This window comes from Haematobia irritans, chromosome 1 (assembly GCF_050003625.1).
Source record: "Haematobia irritans isolate KBUSLIRL chromosome 1, ASM5000362v1, whole genome shotgun sequence".
Taxonomy (NCBI): Eukaryota; Metazoa; Arthropoda; class Insecta; order Diptera; family Muscidae; genus Haematobia; species Haematobia irritans.
Window position 1 is genome coordinate 86,606,361 of NC_134397.1, and position 20,814 is coordinate 86,627,174.

A 20,814-nucleotide genomic window follows, 5' to 3' on the forward strand; every position below is an offset into this window, starting at 1 on the left:
CGTCCGTATATATTTCCCACTTCCCACTCCTCTATACTTGATATAATATGTGTCGGTTTGTGATAATTAACATGCTCCGTGGCCACATGGTATGTCTCTTATACTGGACTGCAAGAATTTCATTATGCCTGCAGTCAGTCCTATCCAGCTTGTTCAAGCTCTTAAGTCTCAAAAGTGTCAGCTCTGCTATCTTATATATATATATATATATATATATATATATATATATATATATATATATATATATATATATATATATATATATATATATATATATATATATATATATATATATATATATATATATATATATACATAGAGATCCTGTGGTTGAAGGCGCCAATGTCATAGAAAACTTGATTGCGTAATTGTTTTGGAAGAACTGTCTGGAACAAGAATAACTGGATCGATAGAACAGTTATAATTTCATACTTTCAGTTTTACCACGGGTATTCGAATTTATCCCTAAGTTTTTTTTCTTGAAAAAGTTAGTAGATTTCAATAAATTCGATCGTGAGAGTCCGAACTGGGAATACTTAACAGTGAGGCAAAACATTTAAAAAAAAAAAAAAAAAAAAAAAAAAAACTGTTTATAGTTGCACTGTTTGTTTTTGTTTATAACGATGGGTTTGATGGAAGAACTTTTGGTGCTGAGCGAAGAAATCATAACACATGCTATAGAATTGGAGATGGAAAATGGGTCATCTTACAACGAATTATCTTTGGAGGCCGAGAGACAGGAAGTTCAAAATATGTGGGTAGAATGGAAAAACTTGCACAAACGTTGTGTTACTGACAAAGACATTGTGAATAAAGATAAAACTATTTTGAAAGAAAGAAATCTCTAGTTCATAAAAGTTATATTAAATGTTTATCCATGATAGGAGATTGGAAATCGAACATAAAGAGTGAAACTGCCCCAGCAGTTCAAAAATCGACCACATCTATAGCTGTTCCCCCATGTGATACACAGGTATTTCATGGTGATTATGTCAACTGGCCCAGCTTTCGAGATCTCTTTACAGCTATTTATGTGAATAATAAAAGGTTGAGTCCGGTTGAAAAGTTATACCATTTATTCCAAAAAAAAGCGGGAGAGGCCCGGGAGATAAATAGAAACATTCCCCTCACTTCGGAGGGGTTTGAAATAGCATGGGACAATCTTAAAAGCCAATATGAAAACAAGAAAATATTAATAAACAGCCAATTGCGAATATTGTTCATTCTGCCCCAATGCACAAACGAATCTGCAAGTGGTTTGAAGAAGCTTCAAAGAGAAATAACTAATTGTATTTCCGTTTTGAAACTTTTGAATATTGAGATAGGAACCTTGGACCCAATTTTTGTTTACCAATGTTCCTCTAAGTTGCCCAAATTGACTCTTTCTCTATGGGAGCAATCAATTGCGAAGAATAGTGAAATACCAAAATGGGAAGAGTTAGATAATTTTGTTACTGAACGTTATCACATTCTCGAAGGGGTATCGGACATGATAACTGGGGGTGACACTAACCCGCTTCAAAGGTATAACATATTCGATAAATCTAGGCAATATAAGGTGCACCACACTAAAATATCAGAACAGCGATGTCCGATATGCAAGGGGAACCATATGGTGAAGTCATGCACCAAGTTTGTTAGCATGAATTTCAAATCCCGTTTAACTGCCGTGAAACGCTCACATTGTTGTATAAACTGTTTGGCCCAAGGGCATATAGCCGTAGCTTGTACCAGTAAGAATAGATGTGCGAAATGTAACGCCAAACATCATACGTTGATGCATAAAGAAAATATTGTTTCACGAGATTGTTCCGACAAGTCTATAGATAATTCGAATCTTTCCCAAAATGATCAGAATCAGTCGTAGCATATGTATGAAGCCCCTACCACTTCGGGAAATATAAGGGCTTATCACACATCTGTTTCTAGCAAAACGCTTTTGGCTACCGCCCGGGTAACTATTATGAAAGACACTCAGTCACATAAAGTGAGGGCGTTAGTGGATCCTTGTTCTGATGATACTTTTATATCATCTAGAATTCAGAAACTATTAAGGTTGCCAACTAGGTCGATTTCGGCAGACATATCTGGACTCGATGCTCAAAGATAGCATTTTTTAGATTGTGTTCGAATGATGTATCGAAATTTTCAATAGATACCGACGCACTTGTAGTATCGGAGGTGACGGGAGATGTTCCTACATACTCGTTTCGAGATGTGTCCCCGGCTCAGTTACCAAGACTGGACTTTGCAGATCCAGTATTTTACAGAAGTGGTCTAGTGGATCTCCTCATAGGAGGAAACTTGTATCCAATGATTTTGCTCAAAGGGGTAGAGCATGGCATTTTAGACTCATTGGTGGCTCGGAGACAGTGTTCGATTTTGTAGTGACAGGTCCAACGAACAATAGGTCTTCCGAGCGATTGATTCGGATGTCACACTGTACCAGGCATGCGTTAATGACTTACTGAACAAATTTTGGGAGATTGAGGATATACCTAGCAGCCCATCGACTTCGGAACAGGACAGAATTTGTGAAGAAATTTACAAATCCACTACAGTTCGTATGCCGGATGGCAGATATATGGTAAATTTGCCCTTTAAGTCTGATCCACCATTCGAGCCAGCTGCTAGTTCGAACAGGTATGTTGCAATGAGCCAGTTTCTTCGGAATGAAAAAACCTTGTCTCATAAACCGGAATTAAAAGCGATGTATGACGAAGTTATTAAAGAATATCTTGCTCTCGGACATATGAAAATAGTAAATGCCTCAGAAAGGTCATCAGGAATTTTTTTCTACTTGCCCCATCATGGGGTATTTAAACCTGAGAGTGTGACTACCAAATTAAGGATTGTCTTCAATGCGTCTTGCCCTTCTTTCAATGGAAAGAGTTTAAACGACATGCTTTTCGTTGGCCCAGTTTTACAAAAAGATATAATAAAACTATAATAAAACATTTCCAATTGGCGACTGTACAAGTTTGTATTCAACGCGGATGTATCAAAAATGTATAGAAAAATTTTAGTGAATCCCAAGCATTGCTCCTATCAACGAATTCTGTTTCGTGAATAGCTTGATGATGAAGTTACTGAGTTTGAACTTCAAACAGTCACATTTGGCGTATCCTGTGCCCCATATCTAGCCCTACGGACTTTGTTGAGGCTGGCTGATGATGAGGAGGAGCGTTTTCCGCTGGGGTCAAAATTTTTGAGGGAAAATATGTATGTGGATGACGCTTTAGTTGGCTCACACTCTCTTGAAGAGGGTAAAGAAGCTAGGGAACAGCTTTCCGCTATTTTGATGTCTGCAGGGTTTCCACTTCGGATGTGGGCTTCAAATGATCCCAAATTACTCGATGGGGTACCACGAGAGCATTTATTGAATATGGATTTCTTAGATTTTGACGATAATGGTATCGCCAAAACCCTGGGAAGTAGATGGAACGCGGCAGCTGACTCATTTTATTTTGTGGCGGAAAAAATGCAAAATAAGTCCATATTTACAAAAAGAGAAATTTGATCAATTATCGCTAGATTGTTTGACCCATTGGGGTTGTTAGCGCCTGTGGTAGTTACTGCAAAGATATTTATGCAGCAGCTATGGCTAGACGATATAAAATGGAATGATCAATTAAAACCAGTGACGCTATCAGCGTTGCCACAACGAAATTTTATTTTGGACATTTTTTTCCAAAATCGGGCCAAAATTCCTCCAGCAGACCAAATTTCCAATTTCGAAGAAAAATGCCTTAAAAATATTTTATTGTTGTACATAGTGCTTTTATTAAAAAAGTTAAGTAAACCAGAATGGACTGATATGATTTACCATAGCGGTCGACATGACTTTTCAACCTTTTTAAAACTTGAAAAAAATTGATTGTTTGAAAAGGTCGAATTTTAAAGTCAATTACAAAATGTTGACTTAAACTTTCGACTTAGAGGTAGTTAAAGACCAAAACAGTCACGCATTTGGTTTATATTGGCATTGTCCCAAGAAGATTCTCCCGATTATTCTTCTTGAGAGAATACAATAGATTTCCAAATTTTCAATCCACCTATTCCATTGCGAACATTCGAGTTTAGGGGTTAAAATTGTCCAAAATGATATAAAACCTTACCCAAGACCTAATACGCGAAATTTGTATTCGATTTTCTGTGATTGAAATGGTATCTAATCCCACTCTTGAAAAAAAGTATTTACGGTTCCAAAGATATTGTCTTTTCACCAATGATTTTGGTATTTATTCTGAGCCAAAGAAGCGGAAAATTGAACACATTTACGTCACAATTCACTTGTAAATTTAAGTTTTGCGTATTTGATTCTAGAAAACAAATTTTAATTTATTAATTATTCCAGCTTTTTTTCATGACTCGACTAAAAGTGAAAATTATTTTATGTTTCAAATAAAAAACGTCTTTAAAATAAAGTGTTAAAAACATCTCCGAATTTTGGACAAGGAAAACAACTTTATGTCAGCGAAATGAGTCTTCTATGCTAAGCAAAAATCGCATTCGTATTTTAAAGACATGAAATCTTTGGCCTCACGAGAATATTTTTCCAGTACATAGATACTATTAAATATGTGATAAAAATTTTAAATACTACAAAATATTCATCAATTTGACCAAATTTATGAAAATGGACCAAAATGGGCTAAATTCTGTTTGGTCCGACCATCGGACCAAATTTAAAAATTAGAAATCTTTTGGACCAATTTTGGTCCGATCGGACCAAAATGGCAACGCTGGACGCTATTGAAATGGAAATTGTTTGTTAGTAAATATAACGGAATTGACACGATTCGTATTCCCAGGTGGATTCAGTATTCTCCACTTTGTAAAATGGAAATTCATGGGTTTTGTGACTCATCAGAGCTGGCCTATGCGGCAGCCGTGTATACAAGAATAGAAATGGGAAAAGTATTCACGAACTTGTTGATTTCAAAGACAAAGGTGGCCCCTATTAAGAAGTTGTCCCTACCGAGACTGGAATTATGTGGAGCGCTTATTTTGTCAGAGTTGGTTCAGAATATCCTTCCTAGTCTTCCAGTCACAAAGGAATCATTATTTCTTTGGAGTGATTCAACAATTGTGTTGTCATGGCTTAAGAAGCCGTCATGCAATTGGGCAACTTTCGTTGCAAACAGAGTAGCAAAAATTCAAGAGGCGTTAGTAGGAGTCATTTGGCGCCACGTATCAACGTATGAAAACCCGGCAGATCTAGCAACCCGGGGTATGACTCCTTTGGGCCTGACGGAGAATACATTATGGTGGCATGGGCCAAATTTGTTGGGAAGAAGTAAGTCGTTCTGGCCCAATCGCATCAATATGCCTTACACTAACATTGATGCTAAACATCTCAAGAACTGCGTAGCTGGATCTGCTGAAATGCTGTTTTAGATCGGTTTTCGTGCCTTTCTAGGGCAATACATGTTATTGGTTATATGTTTCGATATTTTAATACATGTCGTTCAGGTCGGAAACGCTCTTTTCATGGACAAAGGCTGACCAATGACGAGCTTACTTCCACTCGTATTCGTTTTATGCTGCTCGCACAAAAGAAGTATTTTTGTGATGACTACAATTGTATGTCACAAACAAGGCCACTAGGACCTAAAAGTACATTACTATTCCTCACACCGTTTCTTGATAAGTATCTACTCCTAAGGGCGAATGGGCGCCTCGGTTCTACATTGTCATTAACGTATAATGAACGACAGCCTATTATCCTGCCCTACCAGAGTCGATTTTCCAAATTGTATGTTGCATTTATTCATACCCTGATACTACATGGCGGCATTCGGCTTATGGTTGCGACAATCCGTCTGGAATGTTGGATTATTAAAGCAAAAAACTTGGTAAAAACTCATATAAACAGTTGTAAGGCGTGTGCTATTGCACGGAAGCAACGCACGCAGCGTGAGTGCCGGAGCAGACATCGGTGTCACTATTGCCGCTGACGTCATCATTCGTTACTACACCCCCCTGATGAATCAAATTGGGAATGGCTACAAATGACTGCGTTGTCCATAGTACATAGAGTAAATGGCGATAAAATCCTGCCTTGATAAGGGTATTAATTGATCCCAACCGCTCGTTGAGCCAGCTTGTCGTTTCTGAACTTACTTTCCCGATAGATGTCCCAGAATACCTCGGATATGCTAAACTCCGATTGACAGACCGATGTACTGAGGTGAGAACCCTTACAGCGACAATGGAGGTTTTCCGCGGTCCGGGGCCATTCACTCCTCGAAGATGGTGCAGTTCTTCCTCAGTCCTAGACCACTATTTGCTAGAAGAGCTTGCTGATCCCACATTTGCAAATGCTGGCAAAGCCATCGTGATTTATGCGATGATGTGGCTCACAAGATCTACCTTGGTTTGCCCCAAGAACATGAAGACGGTTTCTGGGACTAAAATACAATCTTCGGTTGGGGTTTTTTGGCCGATTTCAACTGTCAACGTCGGATCCGATGAGGAAGAATAACTACCCATCTTCTTGGGTTGAACGTTTCATCGAATGAGAAAGCTAAGATTTTAAAGTTAACATTTATTTTATGAAGTCAGTATTACAATTACATTGAATTATTTAGTACCTTAGCTTCCCTGAATTACAACCTGATCGTTTTGTTTTTGTACTTTTTTATAAATTGAAATATTTTTATATCTTATGTAGTCGTCCATTTGCATTAATATTGTTTCTGATATCTAGTTAACATATTGAATGAAATTCTACTTTAAATTCGTTATAAAAACTAATTTGTAAGGTTGCTCGAATGGAGCAAAGGAGCCGGGATATTCGCATCAGAATATTTGTTATTCGATTCATTTCCCAAAACTGAGATTTTCATTAAATCATAAAATATTCTGATCGGACATCTCTGCTACCAATCCTTGATGGCAATCCCATCGGCAATTATTGTGATTGATTGAATGTAATTTACGACATTAGTCATAGTAGGCTCGAATATTCTTTTTATTATTTTTTCTTAGTTCTTGATAGAGAATACTGACAAGCAGAACGTAAAATAAGACAAACATTGTATTTTTTCCTGTCACTTCAAATATTATTGTAAAGGATTAAAACAGAAGAAATTAGATAATTGTTTGTCAACCAATTTGGATTGTAAAATTAAAGTTAATTAAACTGAAGTTAAATTAAAGTCAAATAAACTGTGTGGAATACAAAATAAATCTAAACCTTCACGTGTTGTCAGTCAAGACAAGGAAATATAGGGACGCCGTTCGTGAACATTGTATCGCTTGAAAATCCGTTTGCGCATAAAATCCCTGGTACCACAGCCACTGACGCGGGAACATTCGGCTAGGAGTGAATTCCTCCCAGAGAACGGTACGTCGTTGGATAGTTGTGGGATACAACAGACCCGCTCAGCACATCCGAAATAGAATTCAGGAATTATACCGATACCATTATCACAATGTCATTCGCGTATGCCACCACTTTGATTCCCTTACTTGTCAGCCCAATCAAAACTTCGTTCACCACCAATAGCCATAACAAAGGTGATATTATACCTGCCTGTGGCAATCCTCTAGAGGGCCTAGCCCTCCTTGTGGAGTTCGCCAGCTCGACCGCCACGTCCCTGCTTTGCAACATCAACTCGATCCACTTTATAACGAATTCCTCGACACCATTCTTCCCTAATGCTTGTACAACTCTATCAATTTTCGTATAATTAAAAGCACCTTCAATGTCCAGAAACGCCGCCAATGTATAGTCGCCATATGTCATAGATCTTTCTATGCGATGCACCACTGAGTGCAGGGTAGATTCTACAGATCTCCTCTTAATGTAGGATGCTGACAGATTGACAGTTTCATGCCTAGCTGATTCCTTATTGATAATCCAGTATCGTCTTCATCGTCTTTAGCAAGAAGGATGATAAGCTTATTAGTCTAAAATCCTTCGCTGTTCCATGTGATATCTTCCGCGCTTTAGGAATGAAAATTACTTTAACCTTCCGCCAGGCCCTTGGTATATATCCAAGACTCAATGAGGCCCTCATCAACTCCACATAGGATTCACCCAAGAAATCGAAAAACTCCTGAAGCATACATGGGTATTTGCCGTCCAAGCCTGGAGATTTATATGGGCCGAAACTGTCAATCGCCCATTTAACGCTCTCCATGGTCACCAAACCTAATATATCCTCCTTCTCTACGAATATCTGTTGTGTCTCTAATCTCACCCTCTGGAGAGTGCGTTTCCAATAGCAGGTCTATAGTCTCATCCGGTGATTCGGTCCATTTTCCATTGCTGTTCAGCAAATTTCCACGAAACTTAAGTTGTTTGTACAAAAAATTACGTAGTCTTGCTGTATCCTTAATAGTAGAAAGTTGGTCTATCACGCGGATAAAGCCCATTCGTTTTCCTTGTCTCCTTTTTTCAGGCAGTCTTTGTATTCATTTCATAGCTGCTCAGTTTCATGCCTCCTAGAATTCCTCCTTAGATCCATTAATTTCTTGCTCCACCAGGCCTTGTGTTTATTATTAAGGGACTGCTGGTAGGATACGAACTAACGAAGGAATGTGTAATTCACCTTTCCACCACGTTCGCTGCATCCTCCACCTCCTCTATATTTTCTATCATATTATTATAGCCCGGTGTTCTCAAAACTCTCAAATGAATCCTGAAAATGCTCCATTTGTCCTTCTTGGATTCTTGAATTCCTCAACATTTGTCTCCACACCGGTCTTTACATCAGTTCTATGTACTTCTGATCCGAGTAACTTATTTCGCTAGATACCCTGCTGGAAGTCAAATCGAGAACTTCGTACATGTTTCGAAGGTGAAATCCGGCCCCTGTTGTGAACTCGCAGCTGATTTTCCAGAATGTATTCCATAGCTCATGGTGAGCAGTTGCGTCGTATCCTATTATGAAGCCTCTATTACTGCCTGAGGTGGTGGCAGCAGAGCTTCGTCGTGTGCAAAGTAAACCGACGATAAAACCAACAGCCTAGAGTTCAGCTCCACAATCAGTGCTGTCTGATCCGTGCCGCAAAATTGGTTTAAAAAGAAACACTTCATATTTTTCTTTATTAAAATACATGTTGTCAATTTATTTCCATTTCCATGAAATATTCATAATTTCTAAGCCCTCTATCATTCTTCCTCTTTTCCAAGGTTCCTTCTCATTTTGTATAAGGCGTACGCGAATTTAGGGTCATATAGCTTTAGATTACTGGCGAATCTGAAAAACGTTGATTTAACCAGCCTGCTAATGTTTTCGGAACAATATGGTTGGTTCAACAGAAGAAAATAATCGAATAATTGGATAATATGTAATAGGTACTTTTAGGTAATGTGGTATCACAATGGACTGAATAGTATAAGTGAGCCTGAAACCTAATCGGGCTGCCACTTTAACCTAACCTATGGCTGGGGTGAAGTACTTTCCTCCTAGGACATGCGTATGTAAATGTAAGCCGGAGCGATTCCAATTTATAAGTGGATATCACTTTTTAATTAGGATTACCTTCAAGAGTGATGAGAGTTTTTGTTTAGTATATATGGGAACTATATTAAAATCTGAATTTCAACAAAATTTGGCGTGCATAATCAGCATATTAGTTCTATCCTCTGTGCAAATTTCCATGTAAGTCGGAGTGCAACAATGGCTTCTGTGGTCTTATAAGTGTAAATTGGGCGAAAGCTGTCTACAATTTAATATCAATTTTTTATTTATGTAATACTATTAACATTAGGCGAGTGAGCAAGCCACTCAATTTTTCAATGGAAATCAATTGTTTTAGCATGTTATACGTGTGCTGGGGATCGTGATCGCGCTGAATAACAATGCAAACGCCATTTCCCAGGATTGTTATGGCAATATTACATGGGGCAATACTATACTCTATTAATCAGGCAAATAGCTTGTCCAGAAAACGACCCCAGACCATAATATTAACAATTTCCGTTAGGCCTTCGTACTAAACTTCTACTATCAGAACCATGCAAGTTATATTTTGATTCGTAGCAGAGAACTGCAACCGGTGTTTTTTTTTCGTATTGCAATCTTATCCACAAATTGTCGGTGGCAGTGAGTTAGGCACCAAATACCATGCGATCTTTTACATTGATACATATGCGAGAATAAAAACACCGCTCGTACGTACCAATGTTCGTTTGCAGTGTTAACCAAGGTTAGGTTAGGTTAGGTTAGGTTAAAGTGGCAGCCCGATTAAGATTCAGGCTCTCTTAGACTATTCAGTCCATTGTGATACCACATTAACTAAAAGTACCTATTACATATGGGCACTTCTAGTTTTAACCGCTGAACCTTCTCGATTATTTTTCTCCGTTGAACCAACCAGATTGTTCCAAAAACATTAGCAGACTGCTTAAGTTAACGTTTTCCAGATCCGCCAGTAATCTGAAGCTATATGCTTCTAAAAGTTGCTTGTGCTTTAAACAAAATGCAGGACAATCACACAAGAGGTGTTTGATTCCTTTTCCTCCGCATCATGGCAGCTCATACAATAGTCATTATACTTCGGGCCAATAGTTTTTGCAAAATCGCCTATCAGACAGCGACCCGTTATAGCAGATATCAGAAGTGATATCTGACGTCTCGAGAACATTAGCATATCTAGTGTGCGGTTTAAGTTGAAATGGGGCCATATTTGCTTGGTGTCGTTACAACCCTTGCAATTCTCCCATCGAACATTTGCCATCATAACAGCCTTCTCATGCAGCATGAGCTTGCAGGTAGCCAGGGGAATACCAACAGATTCTAGTTCCCCTGGAATATTTAAAGTAGTCCCTAGCCTTGCCAACTCATCCGCTTCGCAGTTCCCCGGTATGTTCCTATGGCCAGGCACCCATATTAGGTGAATATGTACTGCTCAGCCATCTCATTGAGAGATTTGGGGCAGTCGATGGCCGTTTTCGAGTTGAGGAACACAGAGTCCAAGGATTTTATTGCAGGTTGACTGTCTGTGTATATATTTATGCCCACATTTTTTGGAACATTACTTCTCAGCCAATTCGCCACCTCTCTTATTGCTGAAAAACACTACAGTGATTAGGTAATCTTTTCGCTATTTGAAGTTCCAGATCATTAGAATATACTCCGAAACCCACTTGTCCATCCAATTTGGAACCATCAGTGTAGAAATATATATATTCTTTATTCCCCGGGGTCTGTGTGCACCACGCCCCACTGTTGGGAATTAGAGTCTCAAACTTTTTGTCGAAAAGTGGACTTGCCAAAGTGTAATCCACTACGTTAGGCACATCTGGCATTATTTTGAGGACCGAAATATGACCGTAACTTTTTTCCGACCACAGCGATAGCTCGCGCAACCGCACAGCCGTTGTTGCAGCTGACTATTTGGCCAAAATGTCTAAAGGCAATAGATGCAGCATGACATTAAGGGAATTTGTTCCTGTCTTGAGAGATACACAACACGCCCGCCTGAGATACACAAACACGCCATACGCTGAACTTTGTCTAAACTTGTTGGCTGGTGAAGTGCCGGCCACCAGACTACAACACCATATAGCATTATAGGTCTAACCACTGCCGTGTATAGCCAATGCACAACTTTTGGTTTTAGTCCCCACTTTTTTCCTATTGCCTTTTTGCACGAGGGCGTTGCTTTTCTCGCCCTTTCTTCAATATTAAGCTTAAAGTTCAGATTCCTATCCAAAATAACGCCATGGTATTTTGCACACTCACCAAAGGGAATTTCAACACCCCCTAAGGAAATGGGCCAAACTATGGGAGTTTTGCGATCTTTGCAGTACATGACTAATTCTGTCTTGGCAGGATTTACCCCAAGACCATTGTCTTTCGCCCATTTCTCAGTCATCCGGAGGGCCCTCGGAATAATATCTCTGATTGTGGATGGGAATTTTCCCCTGACTGCTAGAGCCACATCATCTGCGTATGCCACCACTTTTATCCTTTCTTTTTCTAGGGTAACCAGAAGGTTATTTATAGCAACATTCCAAAGAAGAGACGATAGAACTCCTCCTTGGGGAGTGCCTCTGTTCACATACCTTTGTATGTTTGCTTGTCCTAGTGTGTCTGAAATACGTCTCTTCATTAGAAGTTCGTCTAATAGCCTAAGTATACCTGGATCAACATTCAGAGTTGTCAGTCCATTTAATATCGAGCTCGGATGGACATTATTGAACGCTCCTTCGATGTCTAGAAAGGCCACGATTGTGTATTCTTTGACAGATAGTGAGCTTTCAATAAAGCTGACTACACACAAAAAAAAATTTTTTGATTTCAATCACGAAAATCGCGGATTCAATCATTTTTTAATTGAAATGTCTTCAATCACGAAAATGATAGTATCAATCACCCATTTTGATTGAAAACCAACACGATTTTTAATTAAAAATTTAATTGACTTTTGTCACGGAATCAATTAATTGTGTGATTGAATCAATTAAAAACGTGATTGATTTTTAACATAAAATTCAATCACAGTTTTAATTGAATCAATTAAAATTTTAATTAATTTCGCGAAAAAAATCAATCAACTATTTGATTCATTTAATTAAATAATTAATTGAAATTGGCTATAAATTTCGATCAACAAATTTATATATTGCGACCCCAAAATCGTATTTAGTTTTATTTGAAATAAAAGAAAATGTGTGTTTCTCATAAAACATATTTAATATTTTATTATTTTTTGAATTATGCAATAGACAAATAAATTTGGTTCTTGTCATTTGTGTTTTGTTCTAACATAACTTACAAATACAATTACTATCAATAACAACTATAGGGTGAAAAAATAAATTATATAAATCACTATCTTCCTTATAATAATAACCATGTTAGCATATTCCTTCTAATATGTAGATGCGCCTAGATTTCCAATAAATCAGCAGCCTTAGTTTTTCTGAAAGTAAACAAAATAATTCGAATTTAATTTTGTTCAATTAAAAGTTAATTTTGTTAAACATTACCTGCATAGAATATCAAGTTCAATTCTTAGTTCCAGGTTGCAGATTTATAATCTTCTTTTGCAGTGGTAGTCTTTTAGCATAAAAAGGTGTATTAAGGAGCTCGGTAATTTAATTTTAGTAACACTTCCTTTCCAAAATTTCCACACATTGAAATCGTCTATTAAAATTTGAACCACTCAAAGACAAAAATAATGGGAAAGCAATGTAATATTTGGTATTATATTGATGATACTTTGCAAATTCTGGAAATAGCAAAAATATAAATGGAAAATACATATTTTTATAATTTTCGGATATTTTTCATTTTTTTAAATCCAAAAGAAAGAACTTTTTTACCATTACATAATTCAGCTCATTAGTTTATATATCAGATATACTGCTCTCTATTTGGGTTCAAACTGAAAAAGGCAGGTAAAACAAAAATGCAATTTAATGCCAACGCCACTTCGCAACTTCAAGGTGAATCTTCCAACAAACCCATACCGCTCTTGGTTTTAAGAACTAGGAGTGAAAAAAAATTTATAATTTTAAGAGATTAATACGGTACCCACTTTTTTATTGCAAACATATTCTTATATATTATAATTGATAAAATGAGGGATTTGATTGGATTGATTGGTAAATTTCACGAAATAAAATTGGTCACTAAAAGAAATGAATAAAAAAATATATTATTTTAGTCCGTTTAATGTAAACAGGCTTCAATGGAAAACGGTATTCACATTTCACAATTTCTTACCAATAAACGTAGATTGTTTTCCATTTTTACAATACCACAAAACACAAACACAGGTAATTTCAAATGCATTTTCTCATATATTTTTTTCAAACCTTTACCACGTGGCCGTTTGTTGTTGCACACTTTATTTATTTCAACCCTTTGCTATGATTTGTTGTTGCGTTCAAAATATTTATGCACACATTTTGAATGCAGCAGACAGAATGTCGCCAATCATGTTTTTCAATTTACGCGAAAAACAAAAACCCAACCGTTCGTTACGAGTTACTTCCACAGACTGATCTCTCCATCATACATTGTTGAATAAATACCCATTCTCTTGTTCTCTTTTCGCTCTTTCCATTGCTCAAAATTATTCAATTTCAATCACAAAGGTGATTGGATCAATCACATGTGTAATTGGAAACGGGAAAATTTTCAATCACGTTTGTAATTCAAAATTATTTCCGAATTGATTAACAAATTGGTTGAATCAATTAATATTTTAATTGGAAACGTAACAAATATCAATCATTTTTTTAATTGGTTTTTATTCGGATTTGATTAAATAATTAATTGAATCAATTAACATATTAATTGAATCCGTTTCCAAATTCAGTTAAGTGTTTAATTGAAAAAAATTTGGTGATAATTTTTTGTGTGTAGTTCATTTAATGCGGTCTAAGTAGACCTGCCCTTCGAGTATGCATGCTGTCGTTTCGAGAACAAATATCTATCATCCCCTCCAGAGTCTTAAGTAGGAATGAGGATAAGCTGATTGGTCGGAAATCCTTCGCCCTCGAGTGAGAGGCTTTTCCCGCTTTAGGTATGAAAACGACGTTTGTTTCCCTTCACTTTCCTGGGATATATGATAAGTTGATACATCCTTTATATATCGCCGACAACCATGGGATAATTTTGTCAGTCACTGCTTGTAACTCCGCCGGAGTAATTCAATCATGTCCGGGGGATTTGAATGGTCCAAAGCTATTTAACGCCCATCTTAGTCTAGATTCCGGTACAATTTCCACGACAGGAAACGACCGCTGAGCACCGTCAGAACATGGTTCATCCGTCTGATTTCCAATAGTACCCCCAACGTCTCCTCACTGGACGTTGTCAAATTGCCTTCCGATGTTTTAATGAAACCTGGAGCGGGGTTGGTGGATGCTAGAACCTTCCGTAGTCTGGAAGCCTCGGATGTATTCTCAATACTGCTGCAGTAAACATTCCAAGAGTTATGCTGAGCCTTTCTCAGTTCTCGCTTGTATCCTCTCAGATTCTTCTTGTAAGCGTCCCAATCCTCACGAGCTCTGGTGGACTTTGCTTTGTTAAAGAGCTTCCTGCAGAATCTTCTCATATTACTTAACTCCGTAGACCACCATGGTGGTCGATTTTTCCCCCTTGGCTTCCCTTTAGGGCATGCAGCTTTCAGTGAGATGTTGAAGGCCTTAGTAATCCGCTCCACTGCGTGTTCGATATCTTGCACATTTCTCATATTTGTCTCTGTTATTTCCGGTATCATCATATTGAACGATTCCCTATACCTATTCCAGTCAGCTTTCCTAACATTTGGCGGAAATATGATCTTGGTGATATGAACATCAAATTTGAAACTGATGTAGCGATGATCTGAGAAGCTGTGTTCATTTAAAACCTGCCACTCAGATATCATTTCATTCAGTTCTTGCGAGGCCAAGGTGATGTCCAAAACCTCTTGCCTGTTTTTAGTGACAAAGGTTGGGGCATCTCCCTTGTTGCAAACTACCAAATTAGTACGCAAAATAAACTCGATTAGCGACTCTCCCCTTGCATTAGTATCACTACTTCCCCATATACTATGATGCGCATTCGCATCACATCCCATAATGAGTTTCGTCTTTGTTTTCAGTGGCTCCTCCACTAAGGTCTTAACGGCACATGGAGGCATCTCCCCTGCATGACCCATGTAGACCGAAGATACCCAATATTTGCATTTGGCTATTTCTAAATTGGCAACGACAGTATCAGCATTGCACATTGAAGGAAGCAGAAACAAGTTGAGCTCGTTTTTGCATATATACAGGCTCGATTTACATCATTACCTGTATACTGCAATAGTTTGAACCCCGGAGTACTTAATCCACATATCTTGTTTCTATAAACATATGGTTCTTGAATAAGAACTATATCTATGTCCCCTTTCATCAGGAGAACTTTTAAGGCAGCGGGATGAACCGTAGGACCATCGAGATTTCCAACAACCGTCACATCAGCCGCTTCAATCGAGTCATCAAGAATGTCCTCTTCAGAGATCTCGGTGACTCGCAATAACCATAGGTTCAACTTTGGTGAGTTCTGAGGCAGTAGAAACCTCCTCTCGCATACGGTGTCTATCCATGTCTTCAACTTTGGTATCTCCCTCGACTTCGCAAGAGGATCCGCTTACTTCTGATTCAGACGGAGGCTTGTCCATTTCATAATCCTTTAGAATATCATTTTTATATACCTTCATTTGTATACAATGAAAGCCATAACATACACGGCCCTGGGAATTTGCTAGATGTGGCAAAGACTGAGTGTTCGATATGAACACTGCATGCCGTCTTGGTCCATCCACTTCATCCAAACGGCCAACCTTACAATCAACTGTTGAAAGATCTGGATTGCAGTCTATTTAAAATAGATTCAGGGTCAGGAGGGTTTGCAGGTATCCACGCATGTGCTCTAGGTCTAGCCGGTATGTCTTTCTTCTCGACTAACTCTAGAGCAGCTCCTTCCCAAACTTCACCAATTAGTATCAGAGCAGCTTTAAAACCCATCTAGAGACCTCTGGTCCTCAAATGCGACTAGCTTAAATCGTCCTTGATACCAACCAGCCTATTGGTGTCGAGGATCTGGGCCGGGAAACTTTTCCAGCACCTGTGAGTAGACGACAGACAGAGCACTCTCAATTTCCCCCCATTATTGCTTTGTAACCATACCGTCCGATGCTCTTTTATTAATGATAGCCATCACAAGGCTGTCTTTAGCAACTGAGGCAAACGATCTTTGATCCCTTTTGGAGGATGGCAGCTCATCCGGTGATCGTTCCCTTTTTCCTGCCTCAAGAATTCCTTGAGCCCATTTCAAGGATTCGCTTTGTTTAGCCAACAGCGTGCTTGGATCGACTGATCCTAACTTGTTTAGGATAAACAAAGCATTTCTGCGTTCCTTGAATCTCGTTCGTGAGGGATTACCTCCTTTTTATGTCGTTACCTTAGAAAAAGTACGACTTGTCAAAGTGTCGCCACCTGTCGACCCGTCTACAGGTCGACTAATTGGGCCTAACTCTTGGTCATTGCCCAAATTTATAACTCCAGTCGATACCCGTCCACTGGGCCCTGAAGTTAGCAATCCAGTGGATGACTTTGAATTTCGCTGCATTGTGGCTTAATATCCCACAACACTTGAAATTCTTAGTAGGTACCTATTACGATGAGTTTATCCGCTATTAAAAAACACGTCCGTTTTGTTCGACGGTTGAATACGTAAAAGTGTTAACAAATCGATATCGTAACAATGCGCGGTAGTATACATATATTAAGTGTGATTGCATTAAATATTAGCGTCATTCAACTTCGACAACATTTATGTTTATAAACAGATTTGGCGATTTATTCATAGTAGTTCTGGTCCTTTAGTAAGAAAGCTAGACATGAGGAATTTGCGATTCAATAACAATTTTTACAAATGTTGAAAATTTGAATGCACCTAAATTAAAATTTATTTTGGGAAAATTATATAAAATTAAATTAAAATGGAAACTATACATAACTATGATTTGTATACCGTCAACCGTTGAACGGAACGGACATGTTTTTATTAGCGGATAAAAATAATCGTAATAAGTACCTACTACGAATTTCAAGTGTGGTGGGATATTGGGCCACCATGCAGAGAAATTTAAAGACATCCTCTGGGTTGCTAACTTCAGGGCCCAGTGGACGGGTATCGACTGGAGTTATAAATTTGGGCAATGACCAAGAGTTAGGCCCAATTATTCGACCTGTAGACGGGTCGACAGGTGGCGACACTTTGACAAGTCGTACTTTTTCTAAGGTAACGACATCAAAAGGAGGTAATCCCTCACGAAAGAGATTCAAGGAACGCAGAAATGCTTTGTTTATCCTAAAGAAATTAGGATCAGTCGACCCAAGCACGTTGTCGGCTAAACAAAGCGATTCCTTAAAATGGGCTCAAGGAATTATTGAGGCTGGAAAAAGGGAACGATCACCGGATGAGCTGCCATCCTCCAAAAGGGATCAACTATCGTTTTCCGCAGTTGCTAAAGACAGCCTTGTGATGGCTATCATTAATAAAGGAGCATTGGACGGTATGGTTCCAAAGCAAAAATGGGGGGAAATTGAGAATGCTTTGTCTGGCGTCTACTCACAGGTGCTGGAAACGTTTCCCGGCTCAGATCCTCGACACCAAGAGGCTGGTTGATATCAAGGACGATTTAAGCTAGTCGCATTTGAGGACCAGAGTCTCTAGATGGGTTTTAAAGCTGCTCTGATACTAATTGGTGTAGTTTGGGAAGGAGCTGCTCTAGAGTTAGTTGAGAAGATAGACATACCGGCTAGACCTAGAGCACATGCGTGGATACCTGCAAACCCTCCTGACCCGGAATCTATTTTAAATAGACTGCAATCTAGATCTTTCAACAGTTGATTGGAAGGTTGGCCGTTTGGATGAATTGGTGGACCAAGACGGCATGCAGTGTTTATATTGAACACTCAGTCTTTGCCACATCTAGCAAAGTCTCAGGGCCGTGTATGTTATGGCTTTCATTATATACAAATGAAGGTATATAAAAACGATCAGCTAAAGGAGTCGGAAATCGACAAACCTATGTCTCAATCAGAAATAAGCGGATCCTCTTGCGAAGGCGAGGGAGATACCAAAGATACAGACTTGGATAGACACAGTATGCAAGAGAGCCACCGAGACCTCTGAAGAGGATATTCTAGATGACTCGATTGAAACGGCTGATGTGACGGTTGTTGAAAATCTCGATGGTCGTACGGATCCTCCAGATGAATCTTCACCATTGTAAGGCTGCATGTGCTGCCTTAAAAGTTCTCCTGATGAAAGGGGACATAGATATAGTTCTTATTCAAGAACCATATTTTTATAAAAACAAAATATGTGAATTAAGTACTCCGGGGTTCAAACTATTGCAGTATACTGGTAATGATGTAAATCGAGCCTGTATAATTGCTAAAAACGAGCTCAACTTGTTTCTGCTTCCTTCAATGTGCAATACAGACACTGTCGTTGCAAGTTTAGAAATAGCCAAATGCAAATATTGGGTATCTTCGGTCTACATGGGACATGATAGGGAGATGCCTCCATGTGCCGTTAACACCTTAGTTGAGGAGTCATTGAAAACAAAGACAAAACTCATTATGGGATGCGATGCAAATGCACATCATAATATATGGGGAAGTGGTGACATTAATACAAGAGGAGAGTCACTCCTAGAGTTTATTTTGTGTACTAATTTGGTAGTTTGCAGTAAGGGAGATGCCCCAACCTTTGTTCCTAAAAACAGGCAAGAGGTTTTGGACGTCACCTTGGCCTCGCAAGAACTGAATGAAATGATATCTGATTGGCAGGTTTTAAGTGAACATAGCTTCTCAGATCATCGCTACATCAGTTTCAAATTTGATGTTCATACCACCAAGACCATATTTCCGCCAAATATTAAGAAAGCTGACTGGAATAGGTATAGGGAATCGTTCAATATGATGATACCGGAAATACCAGAGACAAATATGAGCACTGTGCAAGTTATCGAACACGCAGTGGAGAGGATTACTAAGGCCTTCAACATTTCACTGAAAGCTGCATACCCTAGAGGGAAGCCAAGGGGGAAAATCGACCACCATGGTGGTCTACGGAGTTAGGTAATATGAGGAAATCGTGCAGGAAGCTCTTTAACAAAGCAAAGTCCACCAGAGCTCCTGTGGATTGGGACGCTTACAAGAAGAATCTGAGAGGATACAAGCGAGAACTGAGAAAGGCTCAGTATAACTCTTGGAATGATTACTGCAACAGCATTGAGAATACGTTCGAGGCTTCCAGACTACGGAAGGTGCTAGCATCCACGAACTCCGCTCCAGGTTTCATTAAAACATCGGAGAGCAATTGGACAACGTCCAGTGAGGAGACGCTGGAGGTACTATTGGACACACATTTCCCCGGAAATCAGACGGTTGAACAATATACTGGCGATGCCACGGTGGCTCAGCGGTCGTTTCCTATCGAGGAAATTGTATCGGAATCTAGAATAAAATGGGCGTTAAATAGCTTTGAATCATTCAAATCCCCCGGACCTGATGGAATTACTCCGGAGTTACATGTGGTGGCTGACAGAATTTTCCCCTGGTTGTCGGCGATATATATAGGATGTATCAACTTAGCATATATTCCAGGAAAGTGGAGGGAAACAAAAGTCGTTTTCATACCTAAAGCGGGAAAAGCCTCTCACTCGAGTGCGTAGGATTTCCGAACAATCAACTTATCCTCATTCCTACTTAAGACTCTGGAGAGGATGATAGATATTTATCTTAGAACTAGCGTCGATTCAAGTTTGCTGTCGAAACGACAACATGCGTACTTGAAGGGCAGGTCTACTGAGACCGCATTATATGAACTAGTCAGCTTTATTGAAAGCTCACCATCTGTCAAAGAATACACAATCGTGGCCTTTCTAGACATCGAAGGGGCGTTCAATAACGTCCATCCGAGCTCGATATTAAATGAACTGTAAACTCTGAATGTTGATCCAGGTATACTTAGGCTGTTAGACGAACTTCTTAGGAAGAGACGCATTTCAGCCACACTAGGACAAGCAAACATACAAAGGTATGTGAACAGAGGCACTCCTCAAGGACGAGTTCTATCACCTCTTCTTTGGAATGTTGCTATAAACAACCTTCTGGTTTCCCTAGAAAAAGAAAGGAGACAAGTGGTGGCATACGCAGATGATGTGGCGCTAGCAGTCAGGGGAAAATTCCCATCAACAGTTAGAGATATTATTCAGAGAACCCTCCGAATGACTGAGAAATGGGCGAAAGATAATGGTCTTGGGGTAAATCCTGCAAATACAGAACTAGTC

The 20,814-nt window shown here is 38.9% G+C and overlaps 1 protein-coding gene and 1 long non-coding RNA gene across 2 annotated transcripts; one reads left to right on the top strand and one right to left on the bottom strand.

The window, feature by feature from the left end:
- Positions 1-877: 877 nt before the first annotated feature.
- LOC142227367 (uncharacterized) lies at positions 878-1,867 on the top strand. Its single transcript, XM_075297873.1, has one exon. The coding sequence runs from the start codon at positions 878-880 to the stop codon at positions 1,865-1,867; it is 990 nt and encodes a 329-aa protein (XP_075153988.1).
- A 10,770-nt stretch (positions 1,868-12,637) lies between these two features.
- Positions 12,638-13,508, bottom strand: LOC142239820 (uncharacterized). The gene is made up of 3 exons (XR_012723119.1): positions 13,289-13,508; positions 12,953-13,194; positions 12,638-12,885 (listed from the first exon to the last, which is right to left on the bottom strand). It is a non-coding gene; the product is annotated as an uncharacterized LOC142239820 (long non-coding RNA).
- Positions 13,509-20,814: the final 7,306 nt, after the last annotated feature.

Excerpts from the sequence above, each read along its gene's own strand:
- LOC142227367 (XM_075297873.1), top strand. The coding sequence starts at position 878 with ATGATAGGAGATTGGAAATCGAACATAAAGAGTGAAACTGCCCCAGCA.